At 38.0% G+C, this 23018-nt stretch overlaps 2 protein-coding genes across 9 annotated transcripts; both read left to right on the forward strand.

Moving 5' to 3' along the window:
- LOC122971480 (hydroxycarboxylic acid receptor 2-like) lies at nt 1-16073 on the forward strand. Of its 8 annotated transcripts, none has more exons than XM_044338154.1 (6): nt 15-840; nt 1097-1352; nt 1618-2314; nt 3046-3637; nt 4383-4598; nt 15029-16073. In XM_044338154.1, exons 4-6 carry the CDS (start codon nt 3218-3220, stop codon nt 15491-15493), a joined length of 1101 nt encoding a protein of 366 aa, XP_044194089.1. In that variant the 5' UTR covers nt 15-840; nt 1097-1352; nt 1618-2314; nt 3046-3217; the 3' UTR covers nt 15494-16073. The 8 variants fall into 8 exon arrangements, with proteins under 8 accessions (XP_044194091.1, XP_044194092.1, XP_044194089.1 ...); XM_044338153.1 differs by having other exon boundaries at nt 15-648; nt 841-1352; XM_044338151.1 differs by having other exon boundaries at nt 15-1352.
- A 3556-nt stretch (nt 16074-19629) lies between these two features.
- LOC122971482 (hydroxycarboxylic acid receptor 2-like) lies at nt 19630-21809 on the forward strand. Its single transcript, XM_044338159.1, has 2 exons — nt 19630-20066; nt 20906-21809. The coding sequence occupies exons 1-2, from the start codon at nt 19683-19685 to the stop codon at nt 21581-21583; spliced, it is 1062 nt and encodes a 353-aa protein (XP_044194094.1). The 5' UTR covers nt 19630-19682; the 3' UTR covers nt 21584-21809.
- Nucleotides 21810-23018: the final 1209 nt, after the last annotated feature.

The following is a 23018-nucleotide window of genomic DNA, read 5'->3' on the forward strand; positions in this document are numbered from 1 at the left end:
GGCTGTAAATAACATATCCCATGTCCGTTTCTGATGTTCACTGTGGAGCAATAGGGTAGGTTTATTTTTGTAATACCGTTTATATATTCCATAGTTTATTATTTGATCAATTACATGTCTGACCTATTTTTTCATTTCATTAATTCATTTCATTTAACCCGTATTAAGTTAGTAAAATCCGCACCAAAAAATTACTTAACAAAACATGTCTATTATCCTCTGTAAGTAAACGTGAGACAAGCTTTTGATGAAGACAAATCTTGGATGGTGCACTTGAATGCATCGTCATCGTTGACCGTTGGAAGCAGGTTCACGTCCCAGATGGAGACAGAGAAATGGATCGGGATGCGGTGATTTATCGGTTCGACGACGACCAAATTAGTATATTTAAAGAAAAATGTGTATCAAAGAAGAAAATGCTGAATGACCCTGACATGATCGGACTGGTGGAGCACAGCTGACAACAAGGGGAGGATGGCGAAATATGGCTAAAGTTAGGAGCTAATGTTACAGATATTTTACGTTAGCTGAATGTCAGCCTTCATGATGGCTAAAGTTATCAGCTAATTAGCAACCAATGTTGCAGATATTTTACAGTTTAGCCGAATTAGTCTGTATGATGGTTACAGATAGCAGCTAATGTTACAGGTACTTTACATGTTAGCTGAATGTTAGCATTCATGATGGCTAAAGTTAGGAGCTAATGCTACAGATAGTTTACATTTTAGCTGAATGTTAGCCTTCATGATGTCTAAAGTAAGGAGCTAATGTTACAGGTACTTCACATGTTAGCTGAATGTTAGCCTTCATGATGGCTAAAGTTAGGAGCTAATGTTACAGGTACTTTACATGTTAGCTGAATGTTAGCATTCATGATGGCTATAGTTAGGAGCTAATGCTACTGATATTTTACATTTTAGCTGAATGTTAGCCTTCATGATGGCTAAAGTTAGGAGCCAATGTTACAGGTATTTTACATTTTAGCTGAATGTTAGCCTTCATGATGTCTAAAGTTAGGAGCTAATGTTACAGGTACTTTACGTGTTAGCTGAATGTTAGCCTTTGTGATGTCTAAAGTTAGGAGCTAATGCTACAGATATTTTACATTTTAGCTGAATGTTAGCCTTCATGATGGCTATAGTTAGGAGCCAATGTTACAGGCGTTTTACATTTTAGCTGAATGTTAGCCTTCATGATGGCTAAAGTTATCAGCTAATGTTACAGGTACTTTACATGTTAGCTGAATGTTAGCCTTTGTGATGTCTAAAGTTAGGAGCTAATGCTACAGATATTTTACATTTTAGCTGAATGTTAGCCTTCATGATGGCTATAGTTAGGAGCCAATGTTACAGGTACTTTACGTGTTAGCTGAATGTTAGCCTTTGTGATGTCTAAAGTTAGGAGCTAATGCTACAGATATTTTACATTTTAGCTGAATGTTAGCCTTCATGATGGCTATAGTTAGGAGCCAATGTTACAGGCGTTTTACATTTTAGCTGAATGTCAGCCTTCATGATGGCTAAAGTTATCAGCTAATTAGCAACTAATGTTGCAGATATTTTACAGTTTGGCTGAATTAATCTGTATGATGGTTACAGAGAGCAGCTAATGTTACAGGTACTTTACATGTTAGCTGAATGTTAGCATTCATGATGGCTAAAGTTATCAGCTAATTAGCAACTAATGTTGCAGATATTTTACAGTTTAGCCAAATTAGTCTGTATGATGGTTACAGGTAGCAGCTGCTGTCACAGATATTTTACATTTTAGTTGAATGTTAGCCTGTATGATAACTATTGCTATCAGCTAATATTACAGATATTTTACATTTTAGCTGAATGCTAGCTCTTTTGATGCAGCTAAATTTATTGGCATTTAATCTCTTTCTCTTTACCTTAGCTTTTATAATGGCCAACAAAGGGGAACCTTGCATTATGTGTTTTGTCTTTTTTTTTTTTTAAACACATTATTAAAAATAAGAAAAATGGGTTCCAGTTGAAGTATTAACAAGTTATGCCAGGCTTACACCAAATGACTTTGGTCAGTTTCACTATTGCAAACAAATTTCCAATGTCAGAGTAAAATCATGAGAGTTGTGGCGTGTTCCTGTCATCTCAGTCATTGTAAGTTGGTCATTAGTTGTGGTCAGTGACTTCTAAAAACAGCACTTCACGGAAATGTCAAATGTTTCGAGAAATGCACTTCACCCAGGAAGTACCCATGTCAGCAGGAACACCCTACTGTGAGAAACAGACCAAAGCCATACATCACTTTATTTCCTCCTCCAGTATGTTATGAATGACACAGCTGACTGGTGAGTTCTGCATATTTACTGTATTTAATGTGTAAACTTACATATAGTTTTGTTTATATTGGATTTCATTTATACATAATTCAATATTTACGTTTTTATATTATATATATTACATTTATATTTAATCTTGTTATACAAGTTTTTTTTTACAAGTTACTTTTTTTAATAAGAAACTTTTTGTGCAACATGCCAAAGTACATATCATGAAAAGATTCATATATTTTTAGTTTATACATACATTTTCAAATGCTTATTTTCACATTATTAGTTTAGTTGGTGTAATGAAATACTATTTTCTTGCACTGTTTTCTAATGTTACCTTTAGAAAAATAGTAGATAGACTTAGACTGCTATATGAAATTTTCAAGTTTATTTGTGATAGAATATTCTTCTCTTATACGTTTACTTATATTTTCTTGGAATTTGGAATTTGAAATCCAAAATGGCCAATTGTAGAGCATCTTGAAAACTTATGTCATTCTAATACAACTTATATTAAGGCTTTACTGGTCCAGTTTGCTATTTAATGTTTTGATAAAATATGTTTTATTATTATTTATTTTAATATTTATTATTTATTAGAATGCTTTTCAGATACTTTTGCAATATGCTCTTGTGTCACACCACTGGCACAAATTTACCACAGAGTGTCTTTTTGTCTGGTCTGTAGAAAAGTTGAACTGGATTATGTGCAAACACAAATGTTCTCTCTGTTTCTCTCTCTTATTCAGATTTCATTCTAAGAATTAGGAAGAGGGTTGAAAAGGGGAAGAGGCAATTCATTAAGTCATACTTATTCAGTCACCTGACCCATGACTGTTATTTAATAGAAGCACCTAAAAATAATCTCTTTTTCAGATTGTCTTTCCAAATTTTTCCAATTTTAAGATTTAATTTGTCAAAATGATATCTGAATATAACAAAAACCTCACCATGACCATGTTAAATTTCACAACTCCAATCCCTGGTGATGGAGGCAGCGGCGTAAGTTGCTGTCAATCAGTCCATAGTCAACTGGAAGGTGCCATCCTACCCCCTGTCCTCACCATCAATGTCATACTGGGGCTGCTGGGAAACATAGTTGCTCTGTGGATATTTTGCTTTAAACTGAAGGTCTGGAACCCCAACAACCTGTTCCTCTTCAACCTGGTTATCGCCGACTTCCTGGCTCTCATGAGCCTACCTCTCAGGATCGATGCTGCGCTCAGAGGCCACTGGGTGTTTGGTGATGGCTTGTGCAGGATTGACCTCTTTCTGATGTTTTCCAACCGCTCGGCCAGCATTGCACTCATGACCGTGGTGGCAATTTACCGCTACTTTAAGGTGAGTATACACATTGTATTATCGTCCACACTCTGATAAACTCGAAAATGCTGCTAACACTTTTTTCATACTGAACACTTCAGTAGGTCATATATATTATAGCATTATAGCAAAACCCTCAACAATGTCATAGTTTTGAGGCATTGCTTAAAAAATAAAAATGAAAAACTGAATGCACCAGCAAATGATGAGTTTATCTGGTGTGATCACATGATAAGTCAAGTACATTTTTATTAATATTGCCCAAAAATATAAATCACACATTTCCTTTACAATCCGTATATAATCTGTCCTTATTGTGAATTCAGAAAGAACACCAAGCAAATTTTGAGGCGGCAAAGTCAAAGTATTTTTCACTCAATGTGCTGCAACTGACACAAAGATTTGCCCCTTGTTGCACAACTTGCCTGAGAATCATCACATTTTTATGTTTTCTTCAGTATCAAAGTGATAATTGTCTGTACATCATTCGCTACACTGCAAACAGGAACTGCTAATAGCTATTGTAAAGGAGACTAGAGTGAGAGCAACACCAGCAGGCTGGGGTGGACTAAACACAGTAAAGAAAGGATCGACTTTATTTTAATCCTTTAAAATATGCCTGGATCGCCCAGCGACTGGTTCTTAGGATTGGCTCTAATTGGTAATCACATTGGCCACCAGGAAATGACAATATGACATCAGCTCTTTGACACATTTTTGCTGTAACTGAGGCAAAATGATCATCCCTGTCCTCTTGTCCCAGGTGGTCCACCCTCACCACCGGTTCAACCATCTGACCAAGAGACAGGCTGTGCACGTGTTAGTGTTTGTCTGGCTGTTGGTCATCAGCCTTTGGGCTCCTATACTGGCTTATAAACACATCAAAGGCAGTGGCAACAGCACCCAGTGCTTATACTTCACTTCTTCTTCACTCACCATCTTGGTCAAAATGCACCGCATGCTGACGGTGCTGGAGTTTTTCCGGATTTCCATCTTCCTGAGGGAGCGGCAAATGGGAAAATCTGAAAAGGTGCGAAAGGCGATGAGGGTGTGCAATGCCATCGTCGCTGTGTTCATAGTGTGCTTCTTACCTACCGTAGTGACGAGCATCGGGCTGGGGGTCATCCACTCGTACCGCCCACAGGACTGCGCCACCCATTACACTTTCACCCAGCTCATCATCGTGTCTTTGGGGCTGAACTTCCTGAACTCAGCTCTGGACCCCATCTTATACATCTTCTCCAGCTCCATGTTCAGGAAGGCGCTTTGCAGCTCACTTCCCCGTTTCCTGCGCTGCGGTCAGGACACAGGCGACACAGAGGAGACTGAATGTCAGTGGACCACCCAGCAGGAAACTGTAATCCATGAGGACCGACAGAGGGAATGAAGCCATGTAATACGCTTTTCTTCAATAACAATGACTGGATTATGTTTTAATGTGTTTGATTTTTGTAGTATTTTGTACTGAATTGTCTGCTTGTATTGTGTGTTTTATTAATTTTTTTTATGCTGCTGAAGCTTTGTTTTACGTCTGTGAACTTTGTAAAAACATTAGATTTTCAGTTATCATAATTTCTTAAATCCAAAGTCAGTGTATGTAAATATACTTCAAACTTCTGTGGTTGAAGAGATTACAGATGTGTGTTTTAATTATAGGTATTTATTGAACCTTTAAAAGTTTGAATTGCCCTCAAAGTTTGGAAATTTAGAAAAATACACATAGATTTGTTGTGCATCATCTTAGACAAATTTCTGTGAATTTTGTGAATATATCTATATATATCTATATATTGAGTCATGGATGTACAGACAATTATCACTGGATTACTTTGATACTTAAGAAAACTTAAATATGTTCTGATTCTTCAGCAAGTAAGTTCTGCAGCCTCCTTTTTCTCTGATTTTTATATGGATTTTTTGAGGTTTATTGGCAATGGATATCAGGGTTAATGATATCCTCAGGAAGTGTAGGTCACACCAAATGATCTCAATATGTGTTTCATGTCTGTGTGGTATGATCTGACTGAGTTATGACTCTGAGAAGGAGGATGGTTTTTGACCTAAATTCCTCTCAATGTCTTTGCCTCACCTTCAACTCTCCAGTGCCCCCCTGGGGAGGCTGTCAGGGTTGGTAGTTACAGTGTTGGGAGAGGTGGGGGGGCTGACTTTTTGTTAAACTTCCCAGAGTAAATTTCTTTTTGTAAAATACATCAAATCTCAATCTAGTCAAAATCTCTTTTGTTAATATGTTGTTATTTTGTTAAAGATAAACTTCATAGGCTTAAGAGCTATTTGTTGTTTTAGTAGTTAATCAGTACCTAATAATAACTAACTCTGGAAACTGCTCATGTATTCCTGCAACAGAAACGCCAAGGTCATGGGAAATCTTAGGATTTAGCATGTCACCCTCCATCCAACAGCTCAGTATAGCTATTAACTTAATCTGTCTCTTTTATCACCAAGAGAAGGATCCTCTGCAAAACTAAACAAACCTAAACATTTCTTTAAATTTAAACACTTAAATGTAACATTAATGGTGAATGTACATTCATTCCAGTTTTTCATACACATAATATTAATGTAATAATAATATAATAATAATAAAATTGACTTTGTTTTCATGTTCTGCTTTTCTGCTTAATGGTGACTGCTAGGGCTGCAACTAGCAATTATTTTAATTATCCATGGATTATTTTCTCAATTAACTGATTAGACATTTTGTCTATAAAGTGTCAGAAAACAGTGAAAAATGCCTGTTACAATTTCTTACAGTCCACGATGACGTCTTCAAATGTCTTCCCAAAAGGCATTTGAGTACATAGTTGCCAGGTTTCCATCCAAATGTAGCGCAAAATTTAACCAAATTTCCAGAATATTGGCAAAAGAAAACTTAAAAGTTCAATGTCTAGAATTTAGTTGCATCTAGCGGAATGGACTTGGCAGAAATGGAATATCATCTTCATAAGTATGTTTTAATTAGTATATAATCACCTGAAAATACGAATAAATGTTTTTGTTGCCTTAGAATGGGCTCTTTATATCTACAAAGGGAGTGGGTCCTCTTCCACATAGCCTACCATGTTGCATCGCCATGTTTTTACAGTAGCCCAAAACGGACTTTCTATCTACCACAGCCCCGCTCTTCATACACTCGCTAGCTCGCTCTACCTCAGCTGCTCTCTCTCTTTCTTGCTGGTGCTCTTTCTATCTCTCTTTTTTTGTCTCTTGTCTTTTTTAAAATGAGTTTTACAGCTCTGATCAATCTTATAGCTGGTTGTGATAGGCCACCACAGCGTGACGTCGAGTTGAAGAGGACACAATGAGATGATGTCATTAAAAGAGCGGCAGTTTAAATTCAAACGATGGAAAACATGATGGAAATATGACATTTCTGTCTGATCCATGTATTGATATGAGGAAGGTTACAGTCCCCTCATCGCTCCACACTGATCTGATGTTTTCAGCTCTTGAGTGACATTTAAGTTACATGCTTCATGTACTTCATCATTACTTACTAAGTCTGTTTGTAATGTACTTTGTCACATTTTTGCAGCAACTTCTCCAGCTCAGCCAAGTGTAAAAACTTTTAAACTCTGTGACTGTGTGTGTTGGTGTGTGTAACCCGCCCCTCTCCCGTTGCTTCTCACACACCTGCTTCAAGTTTTTGGCAACATTTATAAAGGTGGCACCTCAAACCACGCTGCTCATTTCAGAAGGTGATGTGAATGCTGACAGTGAAGCCACAGAGTAGAACTGTCAACACAAGACGTTCACCACCTCCACCCTGGTGGAAATTCTGCTCTGTATCTACATGGTGAGAGTTCTCAATTTGTTCTGGTGCTCTGTTGCTTCAGCTATTGCTTCCTTTTTCCTTGTTTTTTTTTTTTTTTTAGTGTGTGACCAAATTTTTATTGGATGTTTTTATTCTGGTGTGATGGACAGACAGAAAGTTGTAACATAATAATATATATACAGTACCAGTCAAACGTTTGGACACACTTGAGGTGTGTCCAAACATATGTCTGATATGTAGCACTGTTTTCTAAGCTCAAAATGAACAGTACTTGACACTTAAGAAGTGTTATTAGTACTAAGATCTAGAATAAAAATAAACGCCTGGTTTTCAGAGGCATTTGTGTGATTATATTTATTTGTGTGACCCTCCCTGACATGCATATGCAAAAACAGGCACAAAGGCCTTAGAAAATCCAGCCCTGTAACTTTAAAAGATACCTTCTTGATATGTCTGTTACTGGGAGGTGGAGTGGAGTACTGGCAAAAGTGAAGATGTGGCTGTGGGTGTTAGCTACAAAGGAATATTTAGGAAAGGAGAAGATGACCAGTGTAGGCTTGGATGGAACGTCATGTCCAGGTGTTTTGGCCACAGGTGGTGGAACCCATCAGAAGCTACACTCTATGAAGAGCACAATAAGCAGTGCTACAATCTCCCTCTTCCCTCTACTGGCTGCACCCGACTTGGAGTGTTCTGTCCTTCTACAATGTCTTATCTGAGACTCTGAGTCACCTCCACACCTTCCGCACTGAATTCTCTGGGCCTGTTAACCCAGCCTTCTTGATTTGGTGTGAACAAAATTGTGTGTTGCTGACTCTGTGAACAGGCACCACATGAGTCAATTCAAATTTGAATACAAAATGATTTTAGATACATTTTTACAAATTTTAGCTTTTGATTTCTACACATTTCCTTCCTGTATTCTATTCTTAGTCTGTTAACCTTGGCCATCGTGATTGTCCTTCAAAATAGCTGCTGATGCTGGCGTGTGCTCACGCACTACTGGACCAAAGCTGCCTTTGACATAATCAATCACAGTATTCTGTTATATCTGGGATATCTTTTTTCTGAAATCGAGAAAGTAGTCAACAGTAACAGTATGTTACATGATCCATAAATAAAAACAAGATTTACAAATGTGTATGTACATTTTTGGGTAATTTATGGTGTTATGTGTCTACATTTGAAACATTAGAGTTTCTAATACTTTATTTCCATTTTGAGACTTTTTCTTTACCACATTTCAGAGGGAAATATTGACCTTTTTACACCACTACATATGTCTGACATCTGAAATTATTATGAAGAACTATTTTCTGAAGATAAATATTTCTGTTGTGAGTTTGTCCCCCTTAGTTTAGCCTAGTTGACTTATCATAATAGTCATTCTCATGTAGAGGCTCTAAAATAAAGTCACATTACATTTCTTATCATCATTTCTGTGTCTATGACTTGATGTGATGCAACATCCTTTTGCATTTTCTTATCTTAAGTTTGAGGGAACATGTTGAAACAGGAAATCCTCATGGGCTAAAGCCCAGTAACCATGATTTGCGCTGGGGAGGGACTTATGTTTTTTATTTTGGCTTAGGAGAGGGACATGCAACTTAAAACAGCTGGATTTTGTATTTATTTTAAATATGATTTTTTCTTTTGAAAATACGTGTTTTACCACTGTATGGTGATGGGGCTCAAAACATTTCTGAGGAAATAAACCCTTCAAACCTGCCTATTCAGTTTGTGTTGGAATGTGACGGGTTAAATGAAAGAAGCCTCTAATAACATAATAGCTGATATTATTCTCGCTGTTTTTGACACTGTTGTGTACGTTATTTTATTTAGGAAAACAGTCATTAATATGCACATGTCACTAATGTTGGCTGTGTGCATGCTGTGGTGTGTTTGTGTGTATATGAGAGAGATGTGTAGGCTTATTAAATGTTGGTTTTGTGTGGGAGGAGGGTGGCTGTGATGCAACCATATTCTGCTGAAGTTCACACAGCTTGTGTAACTTGTAATTTCTTGTAAGGAGGATTTCCATTGTTCCTAAGCACATCTCGTTCCTGACCTCATCACTGTCATGTCAGCAATGACAGGAAAGCAAACCGTCATCTGTAATATTGCTCAAGTCCCTCACTATGTGAAGCTCTCTGATGTTTTAAAGGGGACGTATCATGCACATTTCCAGATTTATATTTATATTCTGGGGCTTTACTGGTATACCATTGCATGTTTGTTGTTTGTTTGTTTGTTTTTTGCTGATTAGTCAGCTTCCGGAAAATGCCCCTCAGCAGACTAACGGCAGCTCCGGAGGCTAAAGAAACAATAGCATTTGTATATAGCTTCTTTTTCCTGTTAGAGCCCAAATCAGATCCAGAATATGCAAGTAGACAACCCGTGGAACAACCTTAGAACAGTTGGAATGTGCGAACAATCTGATGTCATCATGAGGAGGAAGTAGAAATAACATTGCCAACATGTTGACCATGTTTAATTACAAACGGGATGATATGTCCCCTTTAAGAAGCAATTTAAAAGATGCTACGACTCAGCCACACTGATTTCCTCACACTACATACAATTCCATATGGTAAAAGGTCAGAAATATAGCAAGGAGAGAGAACAAGATGAGCCTTAAAAGTAGTCAGTAAGATCTTAAAATCATTTCTAAAACATTCTTGGAGCCATGTGTGCAGAGGATAAAAGGTATGATGTGATCATGTCTCTTGGTTGTGGTTAAAAGATCTTTGGTAAATGAGGAGAAACACAATTCAGCTGTTTAGAGCTTTAAAAAGGTAGTTGGCCTATGGCGTTTAATTAGTTTCAAAACCAATGCACACAGAAACCAGGCGAATGCATGTGATAGGAACGCACAGAACAGTATCTGCATTTTTTCATGTGAAGCACTTGGTGGATGTAATTTCTTTTGTTGTAAAACACTTTGAGCTGCATTTCTTGTATGAAAAGCGTTATACAAATAAAGTTATTATTATTCTTATATAAGCCACCATGACATTGTGGCAACGTGAAACCTGTCTATAGTATGTAACATTACAGGTATTTAACCATGTAATAAGACAAAAGTTAGCAGCCAACATTACTGATATTTTACATTTTAGCTAAATGTTAGCCTTTATGATGACTAAAGTTAGCAGGTAGCATTGCTGTAATAATATTAGGGTATACTAACATTGCCACAGTGAACAAAAGCTAACTAAATGAAGCTGAAATTCTGTCACAGACTTTAGTTTGAGCAACAGTGGTTTTACGTTGGCTTGTATGTTGACTATGATTACCAGCAATCTTTCTTGAAGTTTTTACAACTTTTCAAGCCATAAAGTGTAACTTCACCCCCAGGTCTGAGCCTAACTCCACCCACTGCATAAATTTGAAAAATGCTAAAAAGTGGGCAAGGGGCTGAGAGGGGGGAGAGGTGAGGAGAGGGGAGAGCGTGGCTAAATGAGGCAGCAGGGCAGGAGTTGTTCAGCGACATATAATAATAATAAGAAGAAGAAGACAGACAGTGCAATGACATTTAAACGGGCCAGAAGTCATTTCCCATTTCGTCCTGTAGCTCTCTAACTCTCCAACTGTCTGTTCGTTATCAGCTGGTAAATTCTTGTTTCAAAACTTTAAATCGCAGTTTAACTGGAGTCGTTACTGAACCTGTCTGACAGCAGGCGAAGCTGCTCCAGAAGGGGACAGTTTCAGCTGACAGACCGAACAGACAGTTACTGGTTACACCGTGATTGCAGGGCGAGATGTGAGGAGGATTTCTGTTGTTTTTGTGGCTGCCAGTAGTGTTTCCTCCCGCGGACATTTGCAGATGGAGAGATTTTCTCCAGCAGGCCAGCACTGCTGTTAGCTGCTGAAGCTAAAACTGACTTGATCAGTATATATTTGAAAATGAGTGCAGGGCTGGGGGAGATGGGTGTTAACACTTTACCATTTATATACATTTCATGACGTAGAGAACTCCCAAACATTTGACTCTATGACAGCATTGGCCAAGCCTTTTAAAGTTCCGATTTTAAACAGCAGATGACAGGTTGAGCCATTTTCAAGCCATGAATTGCTGATTTTTATAAATTTGATGTCAATGTCAATATTAACACCAACATTGGTGTTAATATTGAGAAGGATGGAGATACAGAGAAAGAGCATATTAAGTGAGTAATGGAAGAGGTAGGTCTTTGTCTTGATTTTTGAGGACAAAAGGGGGATCTGCCTGCTGACATAATCGAGTTCGGCACCTTGTTTCACCACCAAGGGACCAAACAGGTGAAGAGTTTGGATTGAGATTTCCTCCCTCGCAGTGACGGTAGGACTAGTCATCACTTGATCGTATGGAACAAGAAGGTGCATTAAGCTGAAGGAGCTCAGGTAGGTGGTTGTTGTGCTAGTTGGAACTTAAGTGACTTGAACTTAATGCAAGTAGCAACAAGGAGCCAGTGGAGAATCATGAAAAGTGGAGTGACATAAGCTGTTTTTGGCTAGTTGAAGACCAGACATTGATACTTTTCATTTGACCTAAATGTCGTCCTGTTGGTTTAGGTTAGCAGTGACCATTGCTGTTATTTTACAATTGAGCTAAATAGTGGTCTTAATATGGCTAAAGTAAAGGACTAATTGTACAGATATTTTATATTGCAGCTGAATGTTAGCCTTCATATGGCTAAAGTTATTAGCTAATTAGCAAGTAATGTTGCAGATATTTTAAAGTTTAGCTGAATGTTAGCCTTCATGATGGCTAAAGTTAGGAGCTAATGTTACAGATATTTTCCATTTTAGCTGAATGTTAGTCTGTATGTTGGCTGATGAGAGAAAGTCTTGAGAAACCATCTTGCACAACTGTCTTCGCGCCTGCAGGCGCCTGCAGGCATGAAGACAGTTGTGCAAGATCAGATATCCTGATAAAAATCAACAACACAGGAGCATCCTCTGTGAGAAACATAGATTCACAGACCAAAGTCATACATCACTTTATTCCCTGCTCCAATGTGATATGGATGACACACAGCTGACTGGTGAGTTCTGTATATTTACTGTATTAAATGCTAAACTTACATAGAGTTTTCTTTATATTGGAATACATTTATAAACAATCCATTATTTACATATACTTATATTTAACCTACATGAGTAATGATAAGTTATTTTTTCTAATGGGAAACCTTTTGTGCAACATGCCAAAGTACATATGATGAAAAGATTTATACATTTGTAGTTTATACATACATTTTCAAATGCTTATTTTCTCAGCATTAGTTTAGTTGATGTAGTAAAATACTATTTTCTTCCACTGTTTTCTAATGTTGACTTTGGAAAAATAGTATAGATTAGATTTAGGCTGCTGTATGACATTTTCAAGTCTATTTGTGATAGAATATGTTTCTCTTATATGTTTACAGTTATTATTTATATTTATATATATATTATTTATATTTATATGGTTTATTATTTATATTTTCTTGGAATTTGGATTTTGAAATCCAAATTGTCCAATTGTAGTGTGTCTTTAAAACTTTAAAATAAAAATACACCATATGTCATTGTAACAAACAACTTTTATTAAGACTTTACTGGTTTAGTTTGCCATTTAATATTTTATTATTATTTATTAAAATGCTCTTCAGATACTTTAGCAATATGCTCTTGTGTCACAACACTGACACATATTTTCCACAAAATGTCTTTTTATCTTAACTATGGAAAAGTGGACCTGCTTTATGTACAAATGCAAATGTTCTCTCTGTTTTTCTCTTTTACACAGATTTCACACTAAAGAAATAAAAAAGAGGTTGAAAAAGAGAAGAGGCAAATTCATAAAGTCATACAGCTGTTTTTCTCATACTTATTCAGTCTTATTTGTCTTTCCAAAATTTTACACTAAATTGATTTGTCTATTTTGGATGGACTAAAGTTAATAACACAATTTTAAGATTTAATTTGTCAAAATAATATCAGAGTATAACGAAAACTTCATCATGACCATTTTAAACTCCACAACTCCAATCCCTGGTGGTGGAGGCAGCGGTGGCAGCGGCTGCCCACCAGTCAATTTTAAACTGGAGGGTACAATCATGTTACCAGTCCTCACCGTCATACTGGGGCTACTGGGAAACATAGTTGCTCTGTGGATATTTTGCTTTAAACTGAAGGCCTGGAACCCCAACAACCTGTTCCTCTTCAACCTGGTTATCGCCGACTTCCTGGTTCTCGTGAGTCTTCCTCTCAGGATCGATGACTTTCTCAGAGGCCACTGGGTGTTTGGTGATGGCTTGTGCAGGATTAGCCTCTTCCTGATATTTTCCAACCGCTCGGCCAGCATTGCACTCATGACTGTGGTGGCAATTTACCGCTACTTTAAGGTGAGGACAGGAGTATACACATTGTATTATTGTCCATACTCTGATAAACCCAAAAAATGCTGTTAACATTTTTTTCGTATTGAACACTTCAGTAGGTTATTTGTATTATAGCATAATACCAAAACCCTTTTGAAAAATAAGCATGAAAAACTGAATGCACCAGCAAGTGATGAGTTTATCTGGTGTGATCACATGATAAGTCAAGTACATTTTTATTAATATAGCCCAAAATCATAAATCACAAATTTGCTTTACAATCTGTACATCATCTGTCCTTACTGTGAATTCAGAAAGAACACTAAGCAAATTTTTACATGGCAAAGTCAAAGAAAAACAAGACTAAAGGTATTTTTCACTCATGCAAAGACATGCCTCAACAAGATATTGTTTCAAGTTGTGGTATAGTTGTACATCAGCCAACACAGTGGACTCTAGTGTGTCATCCCATACACTGCCGTCCATTGGCCAGCCTTTGTAAGTGCAATACAAATTTCTCAGAACCATAGACTGTAAAAGCTCAAAACCAAGATGGCCGCCTGCCGGCTCAACAGCTCAGGAATATCTTGCCAATCCTTCTATAGTAATAGACCCTTGCAGGTAAATACAATTTTGTAACATCAAGTAACAACTAAGTAATACAATTCTTAAAATTTCCAAGTATTGATTTTGTGTTGGGAGAAAATGACAATTAGTCATCTGTCCACTAACACTACAAACTCCTTGAAAAATGCGTGTTTAAAAAAAAGTTCAAATATTTTTTTTCATGCTTTAAGAGGAATAAAAACTCTCAAGAAAAAAGTCCTGACTGAGGTTATCATAATTCATGCATGAAAGGGTTAAAATACGCCTGGATCGCCAAGCAACCAACTCTTAGGATTGGTTCAGGACATCTGTAATTGCTAATTTAGACTGTGACTGTGACTCTATAAATTCACATTGGCCTCCAGGACCTGACAATAAAACATCAGCTCACTGACACATTTTTGCTGTAATTGAGGCAAAATGATCATCTCTGTCCTCTTGTTCCAGGTGGTCCACCCTCACCACTGGTTCAGCCGTATGACTAAAAGACAGGCTGTGTACATGTTAGTGTTTGTCTGGTTGTTGGTCATCAGTCCTCGGGTTCCCATTCTGGCTAACAACTTCATAGAGGTCTGCAGCAACAGCAGCCAGTGCTTATTTTTCACTTGTTCTTCACTCACCACCCTGGTCACCACGCACCGCATCCTGGTGGCACTGGAGTTCATCATTCCACTGGCCATGCTGCTGTTCTGCTCCATCCGGATTTCCAGCTTCCTGAGGGAGCGGCAGATGGGAAAAGCTGACAAGGTGCGCAAGGCGATGAGGGTGTGCAACGCCATCGTCGCCATGTTCACAGTGTGCTTCTTACCAACCACGGTGATGACCATCGGGGTGTGGGTCATCCGCTCGTTTCACCCACGGGATTGCGCCACACTCTACACTTTCATCAAGCTCACCATTGTGTCTTTGTGGCTGAACTTCCTGAATTCGGCTCTGGACCCCATCTTATACATCTTCTCCAGCTCCATGTTCAAGAAGGCGCTCTGCAGCTCGCTCCCCCATTTCCTGCACTGCGGTCAGGACGCAGGCAACGCTGAGACGACTGCATGCTCAACTGAAAGTCAGTCAGTCATACAGATGGAACTGAAATCCACGAGGGCTGACAGAGGGAATGAAGCCATGTTATAAGCTTTTCTTCCAAGACAATGACTGGATTATGCAGGACTAGTATTTTGCACTGACTTGTCTGCTTGTTTTACATGTTTTATCAGCTTTTTTTATGCTGTTGAAGCTTTGTTGTACATCTGTGAACTTTGTAAACACATTAGCTTTTCAGTTATCATCATTTATTAAATCCAAACTCAGTTATACTTGTAAATATACTTCAAACTTCTGTGATTGAACAAATTACAGATGGGTGTTTTAATTATATCAATTTATTGAACCTTTAAAACTTTGAATTGCCTTCAAAAAAGTTGAAGCTATATGATGTGACACCAGTTTTTAATTTATTTCTGCAGCATTCCATCAAATGGAAATATTATACTTTACAGATGTTGCTCATTTCAATTGATATGTTTACCGTAGTAAATCCACAGCGGCAGTGAATGAGGGTGAAATAATATATCCAGGAGTTGCTGCAGTGTGCACCAACCACCACCAGGTGGCACATGCAGTCTAGATGCAGTCTGTCTGTCTCTCTGTAAGGTAGTCAATACAAAATGGCGACCATGCTCGGCAAGCAGACGCAATGGGGGAACAGAAAAACGCCATGAAAGTGTTTGGGAATTAGTCATAGCACTGATATAGTATATTTTCTGCCGGGCCTGTACAGTACACTTACACGTTATATAATGGACATTTGTGTTGTTATATCAAAACCAACCATCCATCCACACAATTTAGACCTCAATATATGAAACATGGAAATTTGTTTCCCCTAATATTTGTAATTGACTGGACATCAGATTCCCCCAGAAGATGAAAGAAAGCACATTTGTTCTCCTCAGTATTCAAAGTTAAACTGATTCCAAAATGCACAGAAAACCTGCTGTGTCTCGTTTGTGTTCATGTTCAGCAACAGTGAAAAGCAGCTGTGAGTGCAGTGCCAAAACCTTTGGGTCCATCTTGCCACTTCAGCATTTTGAGTATAGCCCCTCATATTTCTGCTCCTTAAAACTGGTATTTTAATGTAACAGCAGATTTTTATGTGGCGCATCGGAGAGAGGGGGAGAAATATGGTGCTGCACATAACAAGACGCATACAGGCCGTGGCTGTATTATAAGATCAATAAAGTTATTTTTACAGTGAGAGGAGCAGTTTCTGCAGCTGTCTCTAGTGTTTATAACCATAAGTATGTCTTTAAATTGAGAGCGATGTGCGCATTTACGCATGCGGCACAGCAGCGGCAACTTCATTAACACCAGATTGGTCAGGATCTGTCAATAAACAGTCCTGACTTTACTTCAGCTTTGTGTTCGCTGTCTGCCAAACTAGTTAGTTAGACCTAGAGAGGGCAGAACAGACATGATTAGATCATTAATACTGAAGCATCAGTGTTAGAGCAGCATGTGACTATTGTAGCTGCTGGAGATGGAGCTGGTTTCAACTACCGTTAGCTAGTTTAATCCAGTGGTTCTCAACCCAGGGCCCCTCCAAAGGGTCAGCAGCAGCCTAATAAATCTGAGGGGTTGTGAGATGATTAATGGGAGAGGAAAGAAGAAAAAACAAAGTTCTGATACACAAATCTGTTTTCAGTTTTTTGGACTTTTTCTCTAATCTTTGATTTTTGTTGAAATATTGGATCATTTGAACATTTATTGAAATGAAAACATGTGAGAAGTTTAAAGGGAAAAATCACTATTTGGTGGAGCTCTTAACAACTCATAGACATGTGAAATGTGACCCCGACTACACACTGCTTTCAGCCAAAAAGGTTGGAAACCACTGGTTTCATCTTTAACAATGTGTTGTATTTTAAAAGCTTGTTATATTATCCATTGAGTCAAATCTTCATCTGAAAAGTAACTAAAGCTGTCAAATAAATGTAGTGGAGTAGAAAGTACAATATTTCCCTCTGAAATGTAGTGGAGTGGAAGTATAAAGTAGTATCACATGGAAATACTCAAGTAAAGTACAAATACCTCAACATCGTACTTAAGTACAGTATTTGCACTCCTGGCCATCCTGGTTCAGGGATCCTTTTGAATTGCCCTTCTGAGATTTCTTCCATTTTTTTTCTACCAATTTTTTCCTTATCTCCATGATGGTTAAGTTGAGGGGGACATTGTGATGTGGGCCTGTAAATGCCAATTTTTATAAATTTGGTGTCAATATCAACATTAACACCAACATTGGTGTGTTTCATCACAGTACAGTCATATAATTTGGTTTACTGCTCAAAAAACATGTTTTTAGTGTGCAGTACCTTTAATTAGAGTAAATAAGGAATATTACGTCACTTGTTCAGTTTACCTTAACATTAGCTTTTATAATGGATAAAGGTAGCATCTAACCAATAGAATGGCTTCTATCAGCTAACGTTACTAACATGGTACCATGTTAGCCTGTATGTCGACCAAAGTTAACAGATAATACTGATGTTTATTGCTTTGGTAGATGCTTTTGTTCAAAGCAATGTACAAATAAGGTACACTCCTAGCTACAGTCAATCAAGGACAAGCCGTTGTGAATAACGGCCTCAACACAAACAGAAATGATTTTTTTGACAGAAATCCTGAGAAGGATGGAGATACAGAGAAAGAGCATATTAAGTGAGTATTGGAAGAGGTAGGTCTTTGATTTGATTTTTGAGGACAAAAGGGGGATCTGCCTGCTGACATAATCGAGTTCGGCACCTTGTTTCACCACCAAGGGACCAAACAGGAGAAGAGTTTGGATTGAGATTTTCTCCCTCACAGTAGGACTGCGACACTTGATCGTATGGAACAAGAAGGTGCATTAAGCTGAAGGAGCTCAGGTAGGTGGGTGTTGTGCCAGTTGGAGCTTTAGTGACTTGAACTTAATGCGAGCAGCAACAAGGAGCCAGTGGAGAATCATGAAAAGTGGAGTGACATAAGCTGTTTTTGGCTAGTTGAAGACCAGACATACTAACATCATTGATACTTTTCATTTGACATAAATGTCATCCTGTTGGTTTAAGTTAGCAGTGACTGTTGCTCATATTTTACATTTGAGCTAAATAGTGGTCTTAATATGGCTAAAGTAAGGGATTAATGTTATAGATATTTTACATTTTAGCTGAATGTTAGTCTCTATGATGGCTGATCAGAGAAAGAGTCTTGATCTTGATCTCTGATCTTGGACAACTATCTTCACGCCTGCTCGACATGCAAGCGTGATAAAAATCAACAACACAGGAATATACACCGTGAGAAACATATATTCACAGACCAAAGTCATACACCACTTTATTCCCTCCACCAATGTGATATGGATGACACACAGCTGACTAGTGAGTTCTGTATATTTACTGTATTAAATGCTAAAGTTACATGCAGTTTTCTTTATATTGGATTACATTTATACATAATCTATTATTTATATATAATTACATTTAACTTTGTTATACATGAGTAGTGATAAGTTACTTTTTCAATAGGAAACCTTTTGTGCAATATACCAAAGTACATATGATGAAAAGACTTGTACATTTTTAGTTTATACATACATTTTCAAATGCTTATTTTCACAACATTAGTTTAGTTGATGTGGTAAAATATTATTTTCTTGCACTGTTTTCTAATATTAACTTTGGAAAAATAGTTTAGACTGCTGTATGACATTTTAAAGTTTATTTGTGATAGAATATGTTTCTCTTATATGTTTACAGTTATATTTACTTGGAATTTGGAGTATGTAGAGTATCTTTAAACTTAAAAAATTAAAAATATACCATATGTCATTGTAATAAACAACTTTTATTAAGACTTTACTGGTTCACTTTGACATTCAGTGTTTTGATAAAATATTTTTTTTTTTATTATTCATTAAAATGCTCCTCAGACACTTTAGCAATATGTTCTTGTGTCACAACACTGACACATATTTTCCACAAAATGTCTTTTTATCTTAACTATGGAAAAGTGGACCTGCTTCATGTACAAATGCAAATGTTCTCTCTGTTTTTCTCTTTTACACAGATTTCACACTAAAGAAATAAAAAAGAGGTTGAAAAAGAGAAGAGGCAAATTCATAAAGTCATACAGCTGTTTTTCTCATACTTATTCAGTCTTATTTGTCTTTCCAAAATTTTACACTAAATTGATTTGTCTATTTTGGATGGACTAAAGTTAGTAACACAATTTTAAGATTTAATTTGTCAAAATAATATCAGAGTATAACGAAAACTTCATCATGACCATTTTAAACTCCACAACTCCAATCCCTGGTGGTGGAGGCAGCGGTGGCAGCGGCTGCCCACCAGTCATTTTTAAACTGGAGGGTACGATCATGTTACCAGTCCTCACTGTCATACTGGGGCTGCTGGGAAACATAGTTGCTCTGTGGATCTTTTGCTTTAAACTGAAGGCCTGGAACCCCAACAACCGGTTCCTCTTCAACCTGGTTATCGCCGACATCCTGGTTCTAGTGACTCTTCCTCTCAGGATCGATGCTGCACTCAGAGGCCACTGGGTGTTTGGTGATGGCTTGTGCAGGATCAGCCTCTTCCTGATGTTTTCCAACCGCTCGGCCAGCATTACACTCATGATCGTGGTGGCAATTTACCGCTACTTTAAGGTGAGAAAAGGAGAATACACATTATATTATTGTCCATACTCTGATAAACCCAAAAATGCTGTTAATATTTTTATAACACTTCAGTAGGTCATCTATATTACAGCACAATACTAGCACCCTCAACAATGTTGATTGATCAGCTTTCCGGTAGTTTTGAGGCCTTTTTTGAAAAATAAGCATGAAAAACTGAATGCACCAGCAAGTGATCTGGTGTGATCACATGATCACACCAGATAAACTCAAGTACATTTTTATTAATATAGCCCAAAATCATAAATCACACATTTGCTTCACAACCTGTACATCATCTGTCCTTACTGTGAATTCAGAAAGAACATCAAGCAAATTTTGAGGCAGTTAAGTCAAAGAAAAACAAGACTAAAGGTATTTTTCAGCCAGTGTGCTGAAACTGATGCAAAGACATGCCTCAACAAGATATTTCAAGTTGTGGCAAAACTTGCCTGAGAATCATCACAGTTTTATGTTTTCTTCAGTATCAAAGTAATCCAGTGATAGTTGTCTGTACATCCATGGCTACCCTGTAAACAGGAACTGCTTATAGCTATTGTAAATGAAACTAGAGTGAGGGCAACACCAGCAGGCTGAGGTGGACAAAACACAGTAAAGAAAGGATCGACTTTTGATTGACTTTATTTTAATCCATTAAAATACGCCTGGACACCCAGCAACCGATTGTTAGGATTGGCTCCAATTCCTAATTTAGACTGTGACTGTAATTCTATAAAATCACATTGGCCACCAGGAAATGACAATATAACATCAGCTCTTTGACACATTTTTGCTGTAATTGAGGCAAAATCTCTGTCCTCTTGTTCCAGGTGGTCCATCCTCACCACTGGTTCAACCGTATGACCAAGAGACAGGTTACGTACGTGTTAGTGTTTGTCTGGCTGTTAGTTATCATTCTTTGGGTTCCCATACTGGGTTCCAACCACATCGAAGGCAGTGGCAACATCACCTGGTGCATATTCTTCAATTCTCCTTCACTGACCACCCTGGTCACCATGCGCCGCATCCTGTCAGTGCTGGAGTTCATCATCCCGCTGGCCATGCTGCTGTTCTGCTCCATCCGGATTTCCAGCTTCCTGAGGCAGCGGCAGATGGGAAAAGCTGACAAGGTGCGCAAGGCGATGAGGGTGTGCAAGGTCATCATCGCCATGTTCATAGTGTGCTTCTTACCAACCACAGTGATGACTATTGGGGTGTGGGTCATCCGCTCATATCACCCCCAGGACTGCACCACCCTCTACACTTTCATCCAGCTCTCCATTGTGTCTTGGTGGCTGAACTTCCTGAACTCGGCTCTGGACCCCATCTTGTACATCTTCTCCAGCTCCATGTTCAAGAAGGCGCTCTGCAGCTCGCTTCCCCGTTTCCTGCACTGCGGTCAGGATGCAGGCAACGCTGAGACGACTGCATCCTCAACTGAAAGTCAGTTAACCACCCAGCAGGAACTGAAACCCATGAGGGCTGACAGAGGGAATGAAGCCATGTAATAAGCTTTTCTTCAATAACAATGACTGGATCATGCAGCACTCTGAAAAATCCTGTTTTATGTATTTGATTTTTGTAGTATCTTGCACTGAATTTTCTGCTTGTTTTGTGTGTTTTATTAGCTTTTTTAGGCTGTTGAAGCTTTGTTGTACATCTGTGAACTTTGTAAACACATTAGATTTTCAATTATCATCATTTATTAAATCCAAACTCAGTTATGCTTGTAAATACACTTCAAACCTCTGTGATTGAACAAATTACAGATGGGTGTTTTAATTATATCTATATATTGAACCTTTAAAACTTTAAATTGCCTTCAAAAATTTAGAAAAATACACATTATGTGGCAGTGTCACATAAATATTTTGAATCATATCTTGTTCTAGTACTTAATTGAAACTACATGAAGCTACATCCCATCAAATGGAAATATTATACTGTACAGATGTCACTCATTTCCATTGATGTGATTACCACAGTAATTCCACAGCAACAGTGAAGGAGGGTGAAATAATTTATCCAGGAGTAGCTGCAGTGCAAACCAACGACCACTAGGTGGCACGTGTGAGCAGTCCAGATGCAGTGTCCATCTTCAGCAAGCAGACGCAAGGGGGGAACAGAGAAATGCCATGAAAGTATTTGGGAATTAATCATAACAAATTATATTTTCTGCCGGGCCTGTACAGTATACTTACATGTTGCACAGTCTTAATTTCAGAATGGATATTTGTGTTACTATATCAAAACCAACCATCCATCCACACAGTTTAGACCTCAATATATGAAACATGGAAATTTGTTTCCCCCAATATTTGTAATTGACTGGACATCAGATTCCCCCAGAAGATGAAAGAAAGTTAAACTGACTCCAAAATGCACTGGATGTTCATTCACAGCCTCTGCTTCAGCGTTTTGAGCATAGCCCCTCATATTTCTGCTCCTTAAAACAGCAGCACTTAATGTCTCAATATAATTTTTTAACGGTGAGTGGAGCAGTGTTTGCAGCTGTCTCCTGTGTTTATAATCGTAAGTATGCCTTTAAATTGAGAGTGATGAGCACATTAACGCATGTGGCACAGCAGCGGCAACTTCATTAACACCAGATTGGTCAGGATCTGTCAATAAACAGTCCTGCTTTACAGCTTTGTGTTCACTGTCTGCCAAACTAGTTAGTTACACCTAGAGAGGGCAGAACAGACATCATTAGATTATTAATACTGAAGCATCAGTGTTAGAGCAGCATGTGACTGTTGTAGCTGCTGGAGATGGAGCTGGTTTCAACTACAGTTAGCTAGTTTAATCCAGTGGTTCTCAACTCAGGGCCCCTCCAAAGGGTCAGCAGATAAATCTGAGGGGTCGTGAGATGATTAATGGGAGAGGAAAGAAGAAAAAACAAAGTTCTGATACACAAATCTGTTTTCAGTTTTTGGACTTTTT

This window comes from Thunnus albacares, chromosome 20, assembly GCF_914725855.1.
Source record: "Thunnus albacares chromosome 20, fThuAlb1.1, whole genome shotgun sequence".
Lineage (NCBI taxonomy): Eukaryota > Metazoa > Chordata > Actinopteri > Scombriformes > Scombridae > Thunnus > Thunnus albacares.